This window comes from Mus musculus, chromosome 12, assembly GCF_000001635.26.
Source record: "Mus musculus strain C57BL/6J chromosome 12, GRCm38.p6 C57BL/6J".
Classification (NCBI taxonomy): domain Eukaryota; kingdom Metazoa; phylum Chordata; class Mammalia; order Rodentia; family Muridae; genus Mus; species Mus musculus.
The window spans coordinates 40032101-40047411 of record NC_000078.6 but is presented as its reverse complement, the minus strand read 5'-3'; the positions used below and the strand labels follow the sequence as shown (position 1 = coordinate 40047411).

The 15311-nt window shown below is 41.8% G+C and overlaps 1 protein-coding gene and 1 long non-coding RNA gene across 4 annotated transcripts; one reads left to right on the top strand and one right to left on the bottom strand.

Annotated features, from left to right (window-relative positions):
* Positions 1 to 6113: 6113 nt before the first annotated feature.
* Positions 6114 to 9335, bottom strand: Arl4aos (ADP-ribosylation factor-like 4A, opposite strand). 2 transcript variants are annotated; one of them, NR_166749.1, is made up of 3 exons: positions 8907 to 9335; positions 7592 to 7725; positions 6114 to 7307 (listed from the first exon to the last, which is right to left on the bottom strand). It is a non-coding gene; the product is annotated as an ADP-ribosylation factor-like 4A, opposite strand (long non-coding RNA). The 2 variants fall into 2 exon arrangements; NR_166751.1 differs by lacking the exon at positions 6114 to 7307 and having other exon boundaries at positions 7373 to 7725.
* An 89-nt stretch (positions 9336 to 9424) lies between these two features.
* On the top strand, positions 9425 to 14121 carry Arl4a (ADP-ribosylation factor-like 4A). Of its 2 annotated transcripts, none has more exons than NM_001039515.1 (2): positions 9425 to 9574; positions 10579 to 14121. In NM_001039515.1, the coding sequence occupies exon 2, from the start codon at positions 10666 to 10668 to the stop codon at positions 11266 to 11268; it is 603 nt and encodes a 200-aa protein (NP_001034604.1). In that variant the 5' UTR covers positions 9425 to 9574; positions 10579 to 10665; the 3' UTR covers positions 11269 to 14121. The 2 variants fall into 2 exon arrangements, with proteins under 2 accessions (NP_001034604.1, NP_031513.1); NM_007487.3 differs by lacking the exon at positions 9425 to 9574 and adding an exon at positions 10036 to 10149.
* The last annotated feature ends 1190 nt before the right edge of the window (positions 14122 to 15311 follow it).

Below are 15311 nucleotides of genomic sequence, written 5' to 3'. Positions count from 1 at the left end.
TTCTGCAAGCTACCACCTTAGCTACATTCCCATTCCACTTTTTATATCTTCCACAAACAGTTCCTACCATCAGACACATTAGTAGGAAATTCAAATTTTATGGAACACTTCAGGAAGTACAAGGTAGAAATTTAGAGTATTCTCCACAGCACTGAAAATATACCCAAGAGTAATGTCAATGGTACAGAGAATGAAACAAAATGTGCTATAATGTTCCTACTGATTGCTAACTTAGGGCTGATTAAGTCTGAATTTTTAAAATCATATCTCTGCTGAAAATATATAACTTTGTGAGTCACTCACAAAGCTAAAAACATTGTTTCTAAATTTTCTGGTTAGTTTTGCCAACTTGACACAAGCTATGCTCGTTTGAGAAGGCATTTCTCAGCTGAGAAAATGCCTCCATCAAACTGACCTGTAACACAATCTTTAGGGGCATTTTTCTTAGGTAAGGACTGATGTAGGAGGGCCTACCCCATTATGAGTGGGGACTCCCCTGGGCAGGAAGTCCTAGGTAGTCAAAGAATGCAGGCTGATTAACCCATCAGAAGCATGCTGTTACTTCTTCTTGGTCTCTGTTTCAGTCTTGCCTCTAGTTCCTGCCTTGAGCTTCAAATGAATGGATTATGATTTGGAATATATAAACCAACAAACCCTTTCCTCCTCAAGTTACTTTTAGTTATAGTCTTTATGGAAACAACAGAAGGCAAATTAAGACACTAAATAGTCATGCTATTCCCCTCCAAAGTGATATAAAAATCGAAAGGACAACAAAATATATGATTAGTTTGATATCTTCATTTTGTATTCTATCTTGCCATTCAACAGCGGAAACCCCACTTGCATATTTTTGTAGTGTTCATCTTCTGATCCTCTACCAGTCAAAATTGTGGTCACTTGACAGTTCTGGAAAATATGCTGCTTTTTGAGCTAAGAGGGCATGTTTCTTGATGCTCTCGTCAAAAGAAAGCTTCTAGCCATCCATTCTTCTGTTCCATTCTTCGTCATCTGGCAAATGATGAACACTTGGATACCCCTGTTGAGGTCAGAGACAGAAGCCAGTAGCAAATGGCAGAGCTTCTGTTCATTTTAAGACAGGTAAACAGAAAGAAGATCCCATGGTATTTGAACCATAGCATTTGGAAGTCCCTCTCTTTCTAAAGCAGGCCATCTTACACTGTAATAAAACAAAACAAAAACAAAAACAAAAACAAAACAAAAACAAAAACTCTGGTGTCAGAAGTGGGGTTTTGCTATAAATGGTGTTTGGCTCTTTTTAATGGTGGACCCACTGTGAGGTCAGAAACGTGTCATAGGCTGGGAGTTTAAAAACATTCAGTAAAACTTTTACCAGCAGTGACTAAGAAGGTAGGTTATGTTCCTCCTGGGAAAAGACTGAGACTAAAGGAAAATTTAGGATACTAATGAGAATGAACAGCTCTTTCCTGCCTTTAGCCTTAGGTTCCAAATCAGGGGCTGCTGGTTTAAGAGCAGGATTAAGGAGGTGAACACAAATGAAGAGAGGTCCACACCATTCTCCTGTCATCAGGTGGCACACAATCGGGATTGACTGGGGATTAGTATTTTGGAAAAGCCACCAGTGTCTATAAACAAAATAACTGTAGATAAGGATGTCACTCAGACCTTGCTCAAGGGCTTTCCGGAAATGTGAGCCAAGCCAGATACAAAATCAGATTAAGGGTGGTGTTTTCATGTTGAATGTAGCTGCTATTAACTCAAAACAGAAAGGGCTAATAACAGTCAGGATACTATTCGGACAAAACCTTTGGCTATGGCTTCTGTCACATGCAACTCTGGAACCAAGTAGACCAAATGTCTTCTGTCTTTGAGCAAATTATTTTGCCAAAAATTGAAATGCTTGGTCCACAAATGCCTGTGATTATTGGACCACTAAATACCTTTTGAGAGCCAACTTCTGTATCACCTGAGAAACTCATGCTGTATTGAGCTCAAAACCCAAGATTCTTGTTCCACCCCCCACATCTACTGAAGAAGAGATGTTTGCTTCCCAATATGATGCAGATGGGACCCAGAGCATGATGGGAAGGGAATAACTTACCAAAGGACAAAATCTGGGAAACAAAAAATCAGAAAGAAGGGTAGAAAGACAAGGCCATTTTCTTCTGTAACAGGGACAAATTTATCAATGAACTTACCAATTATCAGAGAAGAAACTGTGGAATTTTTACTCAGAATGGTTTCAGCATTTTGACAAATGGCTCTGAATATTTACCATTGTTCTTTTCCAACTAGTAATTTGCATATAATTTGTTGGAAGCCAGCCTGTGGCTCACATGAACTGGGTTTCACCTGGGAGGCAAAACGGGGCTGAAAAGAGAGGGAAACTAGGCAGACAAGAGAGAAATGGAGCCAAGACAAGGTTCCTGATCAAGGCTTGCCGCAGACCCTCTGGGTCCCTTTGTCTGCGTTGACGGGTCTCTGGGTGCAGATGGGCAAGGAGTCAGTGAGAATGACAGACAGATGTACACAGGAGACTGTGTAGAATCTGAATGTATTTTGTCAGGTCTAGCATCAAACTTTTTATACAGAAGAATAACTAGAAACCAGGCGAGATACAATCCACCAAATTACAGTGACACAATACAAAAGGAATGCATACATCAAAAGAAGGCAGGGACCAGGCTGCTGCCACTAGGAAGGGAGCCAGGTGTAAAGCTAGTCTATTGTTAAGCCCACCACCAAGGGCTCTGATCTAGCAGACCTTCTCACTAATAATCCATTACCACAACCTCCCTCTTTCCTAGGCCTTGATAAATTTCTGTATGAGTGTAACTTTTAAGTATCTGTGGAGAATCTCCATTTGTCAGAAGATTTCACCAACTTACTTCTAATATGCAATGTAGCCTGTACTGAAGATTTCTATCTCAGTAGGATTCCCTAGCTCTTTCATGGTATTCTCTTGTTTGGATGAGACTGGCTACTGTCCTTAGTAAACACTCAGCAGACCAGGCCTGAGCTGCTGGCTCCGTCCTTTGTAATGCTTAATTAGTTACTGAATAGGTAACTTCATTACTGCATTCCTAGCGGATTCCAAGCTCATCGGCTTCTGGAACATTGGAACACTGGTGGGAGGCTTAGCTATGTCAGAATTCAACCTTAAAAGACACTTATAATAAAATAATACTAAAAGAGAGCACGTGGATTCATATACTAGACTAACTCGGGGATAGGGTGTGAGTATATGGGTTAATGAGAACGTCAAAACTCCAAGAGGTGAGTTCCTTTTGAAATCTATGCCTCATAAGTGCTCCCAGGCTTCTCAGCCTGTCAAGCAGACTTCACTGGAGCATGCGTGGCAAAGGCTCAAATGTTTAATAAAAGTCTGCGCTTATAAAGGGGGAAACCCATTCCCTGCCATGCCAAGTTTCTGGCTGTCATGATGCCAAGTTGTCAGGACAGCCTTTTAGCAGTAAGTTGCCAAATTCACAGGTTGCAGTTAACTCAAGAAAATCTAGGAAAAACAGTTTGGCCTCATGGCAGGTGGTAGGCATCAAAGGAAACTAGCTGAGTCTGAGGAGCTGCACTGAAGGTGGCCCCACCTCAGGGGTATAAGGTCTGAACCAGCCTGCCTAGGCTGGAGGAGGTTACATTTTCCTCCCTGTTATTAATATTTTTTTAAAAAGCTGGACTAAGGCATAAAATTTATTTATGCTCTATAGTCCTGCCTGGGAGTTATGGTGGCTGGCGGCCGCGCCTGTCTTAGGAAATCTTAGATCTTCCCAAACCATGCAATTCCATCTTGGAGGCTACGTGCAGCTAGTTTGTGTTATATTAGACACAAAACTTGGCTCTGTGGTGTGTTATCAACAGCCACAGCATGTACCTCTGTCTTAGACTGGTATGGTTCCGAGATCTGAGTGCCCGTCATTGACTGTCCAGCCCTCATTAGCACACCTTATTCCCAACTCAGACCAAAGCCACACTATGTACTAGAATGCTTCTTGATGAAGATTAATAACTGCCACCTGCGCTGTTGGAGGTGAGGCTGTACACCTGCTGCAGTCAGGTTGAAGGGCATTGACCGACCTGCTTGAAAGACAAAGTCAAGACCGTGAAAAGTAACAGTATGAAAGCTTCTTTGGTACTTTGGAAGTCCAGGTACTCCATTCAATAGCAATTTAGCAATGATCAAGCTTAGACTTAGAGCTCCCGGTGTGGGGGAGGTGGCTGCAGCTTCTATGGGAGTGGAGGCTGTGCTCCAAATTAACTTTGCTAGGTAATTAAGATTTTAGCTGTCTTCTCTAGGAATCTCTAATACTGGAATTATTACTAGACCAGTCCAAGATTGAGTTAGAATAACTGGTCACAATGAGGGAAGGAGAAGAATCACTATAATTCTTTCTTGTGACTAATCTTTCTAAGTCAGATTACAGGGTCTCTACTGTTCTAGGTTCTATAAGGTTTAAAAAGCTTGAAGCAAGGCAGCTTAGCTTGTCCAAACTGGGAAAATGTCAAACAAAGGTGGGTCAAAAACATATACCCAATTCAGCTTTCTTGTCACTACAGTCAGGGCACTCAGTGAACTCACCTGTCTGCTTGTCACATGAATTAGCCGTCATGCTTCTGCAGTGTTCTGTGAAGAGAATCTATGCTTTTCCCTTTCCCAACAAGGGAAGAGAAGAGATCAGATCAGGATCAAGATTTTATGCCAATAAGTAGACCCTTTTCATCTCACCTAGACATGATTATGTCTGGTTTTTAAGATACTATGAGGCATTTATTAAGTTCTTTGACATCCAATTTTCAAAATTCTTAAAATAAAAGTATGATTTAAATTATGTGCACGGGGACATATTAAATAATGTGCACAGGGATATAAATAATTCACAATAAATAAAGGACCACACAAATAACGAAATATTAGTTTCTCCTAATTAGATTCATATAGCAGAAGAATCTTTTTGTCTATTTGTGAAAAAGGCAAATTTTAAAATGTAAAAGCATTAGGACTCATTAAGGGGTGGTTTCAGATTTATCAGCCCACTCTTTAAAGAATCCTGGGGTGGTTTTGATCCTTGCAGAGTGGTCTCTGTTTAAACACACACACAAAACATTAAACTGTCAAACACAAGTAATAATCTAAAGTGAAAGGTATTAGAGTGAATACCAAGAGAGGCGAAGAAGGCTCTTCTCAAACAAGGTAATGCATTCCCAAGCTGACACACTGGCATTCTTTCAAAGCATTTTGGCATATCTGTGCAATATTTACACAGGAAGGGCAGAAAGACCCAGCAGCTCACTCTCAGGAGGGGTCAACCTCCTTTCTCTTGACTCCAATGGAGAATGCTTAGCTTAGTCAGATGGAAATCCTCTTATCTGTGTCTTGAAGAGCCATTTATAGACCTACTGCACTGAGTCAAGCACAAGCCTTAGTGTGTGCGTGTAGCTGTCTTGTGTAGCTGCTCTGGAACTCACCCTGTAGACCAGGCTGGCCTCAAACTCATAGATCCACCTGCCTCTGCTACCTGAGTGCTGAGATTAAAGTGGCATGTGCTACTACCACCACCCAGCTTAAAATAGGTAATTTATAAACACAAGAGTTTCAAGTACTTCATAGCCTTGGAAGTTCAAGAGTATGGTGCAGATGTCGTCAGCTGTGGTGGAGGGCTTCAGGGCAGAGGTCTTCAGAAAAGGGGAAACATGGAGAAAGAGAAAGTAAGAGATAGAGGACAAACCAAGCTCATCCTTCTTTCTAATAGCCCACTCTAGTGATTAGCTATTTGATGCCAACATGGTCCTGTCTGAGGGCAGTACCATCATGATCTAATTACCTTCATTAGGTAAATCTCTTATGGTTTTCATCGTCTCCACACCAACACACTGAAGACTAAGCATTGAGTACACAGCACAAGCAAGTCCAGAGCATATTCACTTACATATAATTGCATATCTGTATTTTTCTATATATTATTGTGCTACAATAAAGTAAAATAAGAAATTAAATACACATTAATACTGTGACTCATATTTCTCTGCAAAACTGTGTAGGGCAAAAAAAAAATTAGGACTACATTGAGAAAGGTCACCTTTCTTTCCTTTTCTCTTTCTGTCTGTCTTTCTTTTCTTTCTTCTTCAATATTTATTTTTTTATTTTATGTATGTGAGTACAATGTAGCTGTACAGATGGTTGTGAGCCTTCATATGGTTGTTGGGAATGAAATTTTTAGGACCTCTGCTCACTCTGATTGGCCCAGCTTGCTCCAGTCAACTCTGCTTTCTCAGTCCCTGCTCACTCTGATCCAAAGATGTATTTATTATACATAAGTACACTGTAGTTGAATTCAGACCCACCAGAAGAGGATGTCAGATCTCATTATGGGTGGTTGTGAGCCACCATGTGGTTGCTGGGAATTGAACTCAGGGCCTTTGAAAGAGCAGTTAGTGTTCTTAACTGCTGAGCCATCTCTCCAGCCCTCACCTTTCTTAATATAATAGAGATCAGAGACTAGTCAACATTGACAGAGCATGACTTGAACCATGGTAGTTTGGCTCCAATGTGTAGTGTGCCAATTCCAGTGAATTGAAACACTTCAGCCTGTTAATAAAAACCTTTTTACTGAGATCTGCACCAGAATTTGGAGCAGGTTTCCTGGAGAGAAAATATAGAACAAGATTCAGAGAAACTGAAGGGTGAGAGTCTTCTTGCATTATGATCTTTTTAACCTACCAGTATCCAGCAGGCACACTGACCTTCTCCTTAGCTCTGTCAGAACGAGAGGGGAAATCTTGGGGTACATTGAGAAATTTTGAGAACAACAGCAATGGACCCTCACGCTTTCTGTCTTAGAGGGAGAACAAACATCAGAACTGTTCTGATATTGGAGATGTGGTTAAAAATGGAAACAGTGTCAGTTCACCAGCATAGTTATTGGAAAGGAAAACTTATACATTTTAAAAATAGTTGCTCAAGATGGCTTGTCATTAGTTAATCAGAACACCTTCTTAAATATGATCATCAATCCCTGCTTCCTCTTTTGATGGTTCTGACAGGAGAGGTCTTGAGCTGAGTCTGGAGAACTGAAACTAAAAAGTGAAAGTTGTCAGGCCCTAGTGTCTGCCTAACCTTGTCAGTGTCTCAGGAGAGTTTCAAACTTGCCCATATTTAGGTAGATGCAAACTTAACAGCTGTAGTTTCAAACACATTACAACAGATGGCAGTGCTGCCCTCAAAAAATAAAATCTCCCACAGACCCTCCAGATGTTCTCCAGGACACCTCAGGATGCAGCAGTGCAGGTCTTCAACTGCAGCACAAAGGTAACTCCTTCTGGAACAAAGAGCACCTAAGTAAAACACCTACATGGGCTCCGTGCAGCAAAATGAAGAGTGGGATTCAGAAATTTTGTGGCTTTTTAATCATTTGCTGCTGTTTTTATATGGATATTATTGCTTATAGATAAAGCATACAAAACACTTTTCTGTATAGCAGTAGATGCCAAATAATTGAAGCTTTTTAGGGGCACAGATGGTCTGTCTATATTAAATAGTCTTTCTTTCCGTTGGAGTTCTTAAAGACACGTGAAAAATACTTATCTCTCAAATTGAACTCACAGGCTGCAGGCTGCTAGTGGCCGTTCTAGTCAAAAGCTCAGAGTAACACACTGAAGTGCAGCTCAGCAAGATGTTTTCTGCAAGGCTGGATGGAGTCTCACTGTTGTCAGATCTCACCTGCTTTGTGTCTATGACTGCAAAAATGGAACCGAGCATGAAATACCTGTAGGATCTTGATCTCAAAAATACTATAAATGGTGCAGTTTTACCTTAAATTATTTAAGGAGATTTGCAAGCAATTCAAGCTTAATAAAGAATCTCTGTTAAAATTCCCAAGGAGAGCAGTTCTTGAACAAAAGCTTTTCTCCCTTTTTATGTTAATAACTGTAACTGGCTAATGAGAGCCCATACTTAGTTACAATCTTTAGTTCAGATTACATTCAATAACTTTATAGAATATGCCATTTGAGATTTTTCTTCCTAAATTAATGATGCTGTCTTAAAGCTAGGCACTGTGCTTATTATTCCTTAGATTTTTATATCAGCTATTAAAAACAATGGAAATAAGGTGAGCAGTGGTGAGGGTGGTGCATGCCTTTAATCCCAGCACTTGGGAGGCAGAGGCAGGCAAATTTCTGAGTTTGATTCCAGCCTGGTCCAGGGCTACATAGAGAAACCCTATCTTGAAAACCAAAACCAAAAATCAAACAAACAAAACCAAAAACCAAACCAAAACAAAACAAAAAACCCCAAACCCAAACAAACAAGCCCCGAAAACCAAAACAACAAAACAACAGAAAAACTAAACCACAAAGAAACAAAAACAACAGAAAGAAGCCCAATCCTTTCTACTATTCATAAAATAAATACTACTGGCTATGGTAATTTTAAGATCAGGAAATTTCTTAGGAAAGTTACAATCTATCTATCTATCTATCTATCTATCTATCTATCTATCTATCTATCTATGTATCTATTGAGTCACGGTTTACTACGTAGCCTTGGCTGGCCTGCAACTCTCTATGTAGACCAGGCTGGCCCTGAAGCATCCAGATCTGCCTGCCTCTGCCTCTCAAGTGCTTGGCCAGAATCTAGTTTAAAATACACTTTTAAATTGCACTATTATTATAGCCTTCCAGATAAAAATTTCTTGTAGGTTCTACCAAGCTTTAAAATGCCCTTTGTTTGTTTTTCTAAACATCTTTAAAAGATTGCTGGTCACGTTTTATAATTGGTTCATGACCAATTTGGTTCATTCTGTTTTTACAAAGACTGGAATATTCACAAAAACGACAGTTTGCCTCCTAAGGCCAAACATAGTGGTACACAATTACACTATGGAGCCCAATGTGCTTTACCACTAGTCATAAGTTACCAGCTGCAGCTTCATCACCCGTTCTTCTTGGGCTACTGGAAATATTTAGCGTTTCCAAAGTGCGTTTCTTCCTCCTTAATAGGGGCATTGGTTCCTGTTCCAACTTGTGGGGCGTAGACTCACTTAGGAGGTAGCGCTTGGCTTACAAAAGGTAGGCTACCATCCTAGCCAGCACATGCTAGGGAGGGCGGCAGCGCAGACTCCCCCAGGCTGCCTTGTGACGTGACGTAAGGGACCCACCCGGCCAGTGTCCTCCAACATCAAGGACCCTGAATCAACACCGCGGTCGCCCAGAGGCCGCCCTAGGGTGACAGGAAGAGGGGCGGTACCGGCGACGCCCTCCCGCACCCAGCCTGGGGCGGCAGAAAGACCGAGAACCCGCGGCCGAAGCCCCGCCCGTCTGCGCCGGCGGCGGGCGCCGAAAGGGTTGGAACGTGACCTTGTTTGGGCGTTGCTAGGAGACGCGGCCAGCACGCGCGCGCGCGACCCCCGCGGGCAGGCGCGGCGCGAGGGGCGGAGCCGCGGCCCGGAGCGAGGCTGGCGAGCACCGTTAGCCCGGCTGGCGCGCGGCGTCGGCCCGGCCGCCGTCAGGCCTCGCCGCTGCCCGGGGACAGACTCCCCGGCGGCTGACAGCCGCGGAGGCGGGACGACGGAGGACCGTCAGCCAGGTGAGTGGCGCGGGGTCATGTTGGAGAAGAGGCCTGCGGCGGGGCGGAGGCAGTATTGCCGGAGGCGTTCGGTGTGTAGAGGGGCTGGCGCGGCCCAGCGAGCCTGGGCGCACGGCGAGCTGAGGCGCGGTGGGCCGCTCCCGCCGCGTAGGGCCGCGTCACCGTGGCCCATGCTGCAGGTGCGCGAGGCGGCCGAGCGACCGGACCTGCAGCAGGGGCTCGGCGTCCTTTGCGATGCCTGCTCGTTTCCCACTCAGGGCAACAGGTGGTGCCGGAGGGCCGAGAGCGAGCCCTGGCGCTGCCGCCCTGGGAGTGGCAGGCACCCTTGCCAATTAGGGCGCCGGGGCGGGAGTGGCAGGGCGGCCCTGACGCGCTGACCAATGGGATCGCGGGGCCTGGGTGGGCCGTGAGGGTGGGCGTGGCCAGAGGCCGAGTCTGGGCTTCCCTGTGGGGCGTCCGCCAGAGCGGCGCGGAGGTCTCGGTTGAGAGGAGCTGTGGCGTGTTCCTCGCGGGGAGAGAGAGAGAGACACATCAGCCAATGTCCCTCCATTGGAATCCCGACTCCAGCCCGGGAGGTGAGAGCTTTGGTAGCGGGGACGGAGCCAGGAAAGTGAGCCTGGGTGCCGGGTGAGACGTGCCTGGTTAGATCTCCCAGATAGGGCTGCTTTTTTTGAGTTTTCTGCTAAGAAAAGGCACTTTAGTGGTGGATACGGTGACCGGCACCAGATAGTGGCGCCTGGGTTGTCTTCAGAATGAGCTTTTGAGGTTCGGGGATCGTAGAGAATAGAGAAAAGTACACGTTACTGCAGTTAGAGTGGATCGAAGAAAGCCTTTGGGTGACAGTTAGGCATCGTTTGTTTTGGATTGAATACATCTACTACCTCATCTGGTGTGTTTACTCACAGCAAGTTTTATTAAGTCCCTCATGTGCTTATTTTTGGCGAAAGTAGAGAAACCCCATTTTTAATGTGCTCACAGTAATAACTTACTCATTTCCTCCCCAGCAATCGCGTAGCCCGATCACCCAGGAAGAGAAATTGTAAGCAGATAAGAAGAACGCGTTCAGTTTGAGACACCATTTGCAGCTGGAAATGGGGAATGGACTGTCAGACCAGACTTCCATCCTGTCCAGCCTGCCGTCCTTTCAGTCCTTTCACATTGTTATTCTGGGTTTGGACTGTGCTGGAAAGACAACAGTTTTATACAGGCTGCAGTTCAACGAATTTGTAAATACCGTACCTACCAAAGGATTTAACACTGAGAAAATTAAGGTAACCTTGGGCAATTCCAAAACAGTCACTTTTCACTTCTGGGATGTAGGTGGTCAAGAGAAGTTAAGACCACTGTGGAAGTCATACACCCGATGCACAGATGGTATTGTGTTTGTGGTGGACTCTGTCGATGTTGAGAGAATGGAAGAAGCCAAAACTGAACTTCATAAAATAACTAGGATATCCGAAAATCAGGGAGTCCCTGTGCTTATAGTTGCTAATAAACAAGACCTGAGGAACTCGCTCTCTCTCTCAGAGATTGAGAAGTTGTTAGCAATGGGGGAACTGAGCTCATCGACTCCTTGGCATTTGCAGCCCACCTGTGCAATCATAGGAGATGGGCTAAAGGAAGGACTCGAGAAACTACATGATATGATAATTAAAAGGAGAAAAATGTTGCGGCAACAGAAAAAGAAGAGATGAATGGCAGTACCTTTTATATTGGTGTGGAATAGGTTTTCCTGGGTCTGATTTCTGACAAGCTGAAGAGTGTCTACAGCCTGGTTTGCCTGTCTGCCCTCATGGATGCTATTAAAGCTTTGTTTTGTTGAACAGTCAGATACCCAACTCTGTTGCCTTGTGGAAGATGAGTCAATGCAATGCTTCTTAAAGTGGTCTCTTCTCCCTGACCCACAAATCTTTTGGTACTACCATTTTGGGAAGTCAAAAAAGGCTAGTAATTGACCAGAAAACAATTTTGTGGAAATTTGACCTGAAGTTAGTGAAATAAAACTTTGAAGAGTGTATGCCCTAGTGTTTTGTGCTTGTATCTTTTGGGGGGAAGCCTTTGCCAAGAAATTGCAAACGAGGCTTTGTAAACACAAAATGCTAATGAATGGAAATGTTAAGGGAGATCAGTGTGTACACATGCACACACAGCTAAGTTGAACACGCTGCGATAAGAAGGAAGTATTTTTTCTGGAGGTTTTGACAAGGTGGTTTTTAACGTTATTCTGGAAACAATTTAATGCTATCTCTTTAATTCTAGAAAATGTTTAATTTAGTTGGTCTAGCATTAATTAAAATATTTGGGGTATATTCAAGTGCATGGGTTAGTTTTCCTGACAAGCATGTTTTGGTGTATAGTTTTTAGAAATAGCTATGCATCTGTCTACACAGGTTTAAAACAACATTTTGGGGTCTTGGAGCTATTGTAGAAATAGTTCATTGTCAGAAGCGCACTATTACTTGAACCTAAAAAATGACTGATGTAAATATGAGTATGTTGACTAAATACATATGCTTGAATACATGAATGGATTTATAGAGAAAGTGGTGGTGAATTCAGTTAGAGGGAATTACTGTAATACATAGTCTCTAAATGATCTAGTTAAAAGATACTTGTTTTGTTACTATTTACCGGATGGAAACGGATTTTTTTCATATATTTTTGTAGCATTTTGGGAGAAATGAAAGCTTTATAATTACTTGATACACCGTGGAATGAAAATGTAAGGTACCTTTCAGTATGTGCTCTGAGCTTTAATTTTTTTTGTTAATTGGCTGAACAGTATTTCCAGAGCTTCCTAGCTCTGGTTGTAGGAAGAAATGGTACAGTAGTGCAGATAGCAATTAGGAGCCTAGAAAATGAACGGGAGAAGTAGCAAAGCCATTTTAAGACAATTAACTGGTGCTGTTTCTTCTGTAATAAAAACAAAATGAAATTACAAGGAGGGGAGAGCTTTCATTTTTCTCTCCAGGAAGACTTATTTCCAGAAATCACATACAGCAAATCAGCATGTTTCCTATGTTTGAAGCCAACAGCTGTTTGTACTGAAATCACCAAAGGAAGTGCACTTTGCTAACAGGACTCGGTTTGATTTTTGAGCTTTTACTTTTTTTTTTCTTTTCAGTGACACAGGTGAATTTTTGGAACTTTGATTCTTGTTACAAAATGACGTAGCACCCAGTGGAGCGTCCATGTCAAATGTGCCTGTGTTAGGAGTAGAGCTGTGGAGAATAGTTACCAATAAACAGCTGGAGGCATTAGGATAACAATCTCACTTGGAGTTTATATGTATTTCCACTTCTGTAGCTTTTAATTAGATGTGTAAGAAGAACGTTTATCAGCTGGAATGTTTAGTTTTATACTAGTGTGGATTTTCTCTGGTGAGGTTTCCACAGAAGGCTAGTTTCTGGGGGTTCACCCCACCCCCACCCCACCCTTTACTGAGTTCAGTATTCTCCCCCAAATCCCTAGTCTTGATGGGATCATAAAGCTGGTTTTCCTCAATTCTAAATCAGTGTAAATTTTCACTCTGCTTTTAACTGGGAGGCAGATCTCTGAGTTCAAGGACAGCCAGGGATACATAAAGAGACCCTGTCTCAAACAAAACAAAACAAAACAAAAGTTTGTGTTCACTAGCTCTTGACCCTTGTTCTGTACCTTAGAATTGGACCATCAAGTCCATGTTGTTCTTATTTATAGAACAGCAAAATGGCCATTGCATAAATTGTATTTATGTGAGCCACTTCAATTAAAAATTTAAGTTCAAAATGTATATCACCTATTAAAGCTATTAATCACATAAGCTAATGAATCTATGTAGGTTTTTAATTTTAAGTTAAAAAGTATCCTTTTTCAAAGTATATTTGTCTTTTTAAAGTGTCAGGGATCAAACTCTGGGCCTCCTGTATGTGAAGCAGTCATCAATGAACTACATCTCCCAACACCTAAAGTGTATTTCTAAAATAGTTAACTGTATTGGAAATGAGTTGGTTTATACAAAGTATTAATTGGGTTAAACATTCTAATTTAAAATTACTACTAGCAAGCAAAGTTTTAAAATATCCTTTGATACTTAAAGAGTCATATATCCAAACTTATGCTAAAATAGATTATAAATGTTATGGTTTAGCCTAGATAAATTCATTAATAATCATAAAATCCTTACAGGAAGCTAAAAACTGCAGTGTTAGGATATGTAGATGGAAGTCAATGACTACTAGTCTGTAGGTAACTGGATGATAGCTTAAGAATGAGAGTAAAGGGCACATAATTAGAATGTTTTGGTACGAGTTGGGATTATGGGTACAATGGGTGCTTGCCTATCAGGTACAGGGCTCTGGGTTTGAGTGCTAGCACTGCAAAGGAAAAATAAATCACTTACCAGAATGGCTTGTTTAGAAGAGTTTAATTGTTTATAGTGGCCATGAGAGAAATCTGGTATAGTGTATCAGTGTTCTATTTAATGTAATGGTTTTATCATATAAACGATGATTTTAGCGGTAACAAAACACAAAATGTTTCTTCAAAATAAATTAATGCAACTTGGAGTCTTGCGTTAGACTATCATTTGAAGTTCAATTTTTTATTATTGTTTTTCTGAAATAAGGTCTATGTATGTCATCTTCTGGGTGCTGCCTCAGATTATCAGCATATACTATCACACTTAGATTAAGATTTCATATTAAAATTTCATTCTTGCAGGACATTCTGGAAATGGATAGTATTGATGTAAAATAGTCAAGTTCTTTTTTAGCTGAGACTTCCATATGAGCAAATGATACCAAAAATTCACAAATTAATATTAAAGTACTCGGAGACCAAAGATTTTTCCAATAGACTGCAGCCAGGGAATGTTTCAATTTTGTGCAAATTCAAAATACAGAGGTATTTAAGGAGAGGATAGATTTGGAGAAGAATAATCATACTACTAAAAACATGAGATTCAGCAGGGCAGTGGTGGCACACGTGCCTTTAATCCCAGCACTTGGGAGGCAGAGGCAGGCAGATTTCTGAGTTCAAGGCCAGCCTTGTCTACAAAGTGAGTTCCGGGACAGCCAGGGCTACACAGAGAAACCTGTCTCAAAACCAATCAATCAATCAATCAATAAATAACTCTTGAGGTTCAGAGTTAGTGCTAAACCTTGGCATTTTTGTTAGACAATTAGCTCTTTGAGCAAATCCTTTGAAACTTGCCAATGTTTAAGTGACATTAATGTTAAGTGACATGTAGACTCACGTAGCCTGAGAAGGGGAATGGTGTGTTTAAGTCCTTACTGAGTAGGGATTTGTTCAGATGCAGTATGGTATCATTGATAATGGCCACACAAGCCCCTGCTTGATAATGGAACCTGCTTACTAGACTTGTCTGGGTCAGTTTAATATCCGTTCTTAGTTCCTTCGTTTGTAGGCTGAGGATCATATCTACTGTAGGGGATTGCTTTGTTGAATAAAAGGACTGAATACTTTGGTAGTTAGGGGACTTGGCACACAGTAAACATTGAGTGCATTAGTTAGAATATGTTCCTCACATATATATTTGAAGAAAAGACATTATGGAATGGGAATGATGAAAGCTCACAGTATGATTTTCTTAGAATCTGTGTGCCATAGAACAAAATGGCAGCGTGATAGAACTTCTGAGAGTTTAAACATCCCCAGTTCTTTGAGGTTTCAGTCATTTTTACAGCGTTTGGGGATAATAAAAGTCTTAACTTTTCCCAGAAACAAAAGTAAAAGT

Bases quoted from the DNA above. Each gene is read 5' to 3' on its own strand.
- Arl4a (NM_001039515.1), top strand. From the start codon at position 10,666: ATGGGGAATGGACTGTCAGACCAGACTTCCATCCTGTCCAGCCTGCCG.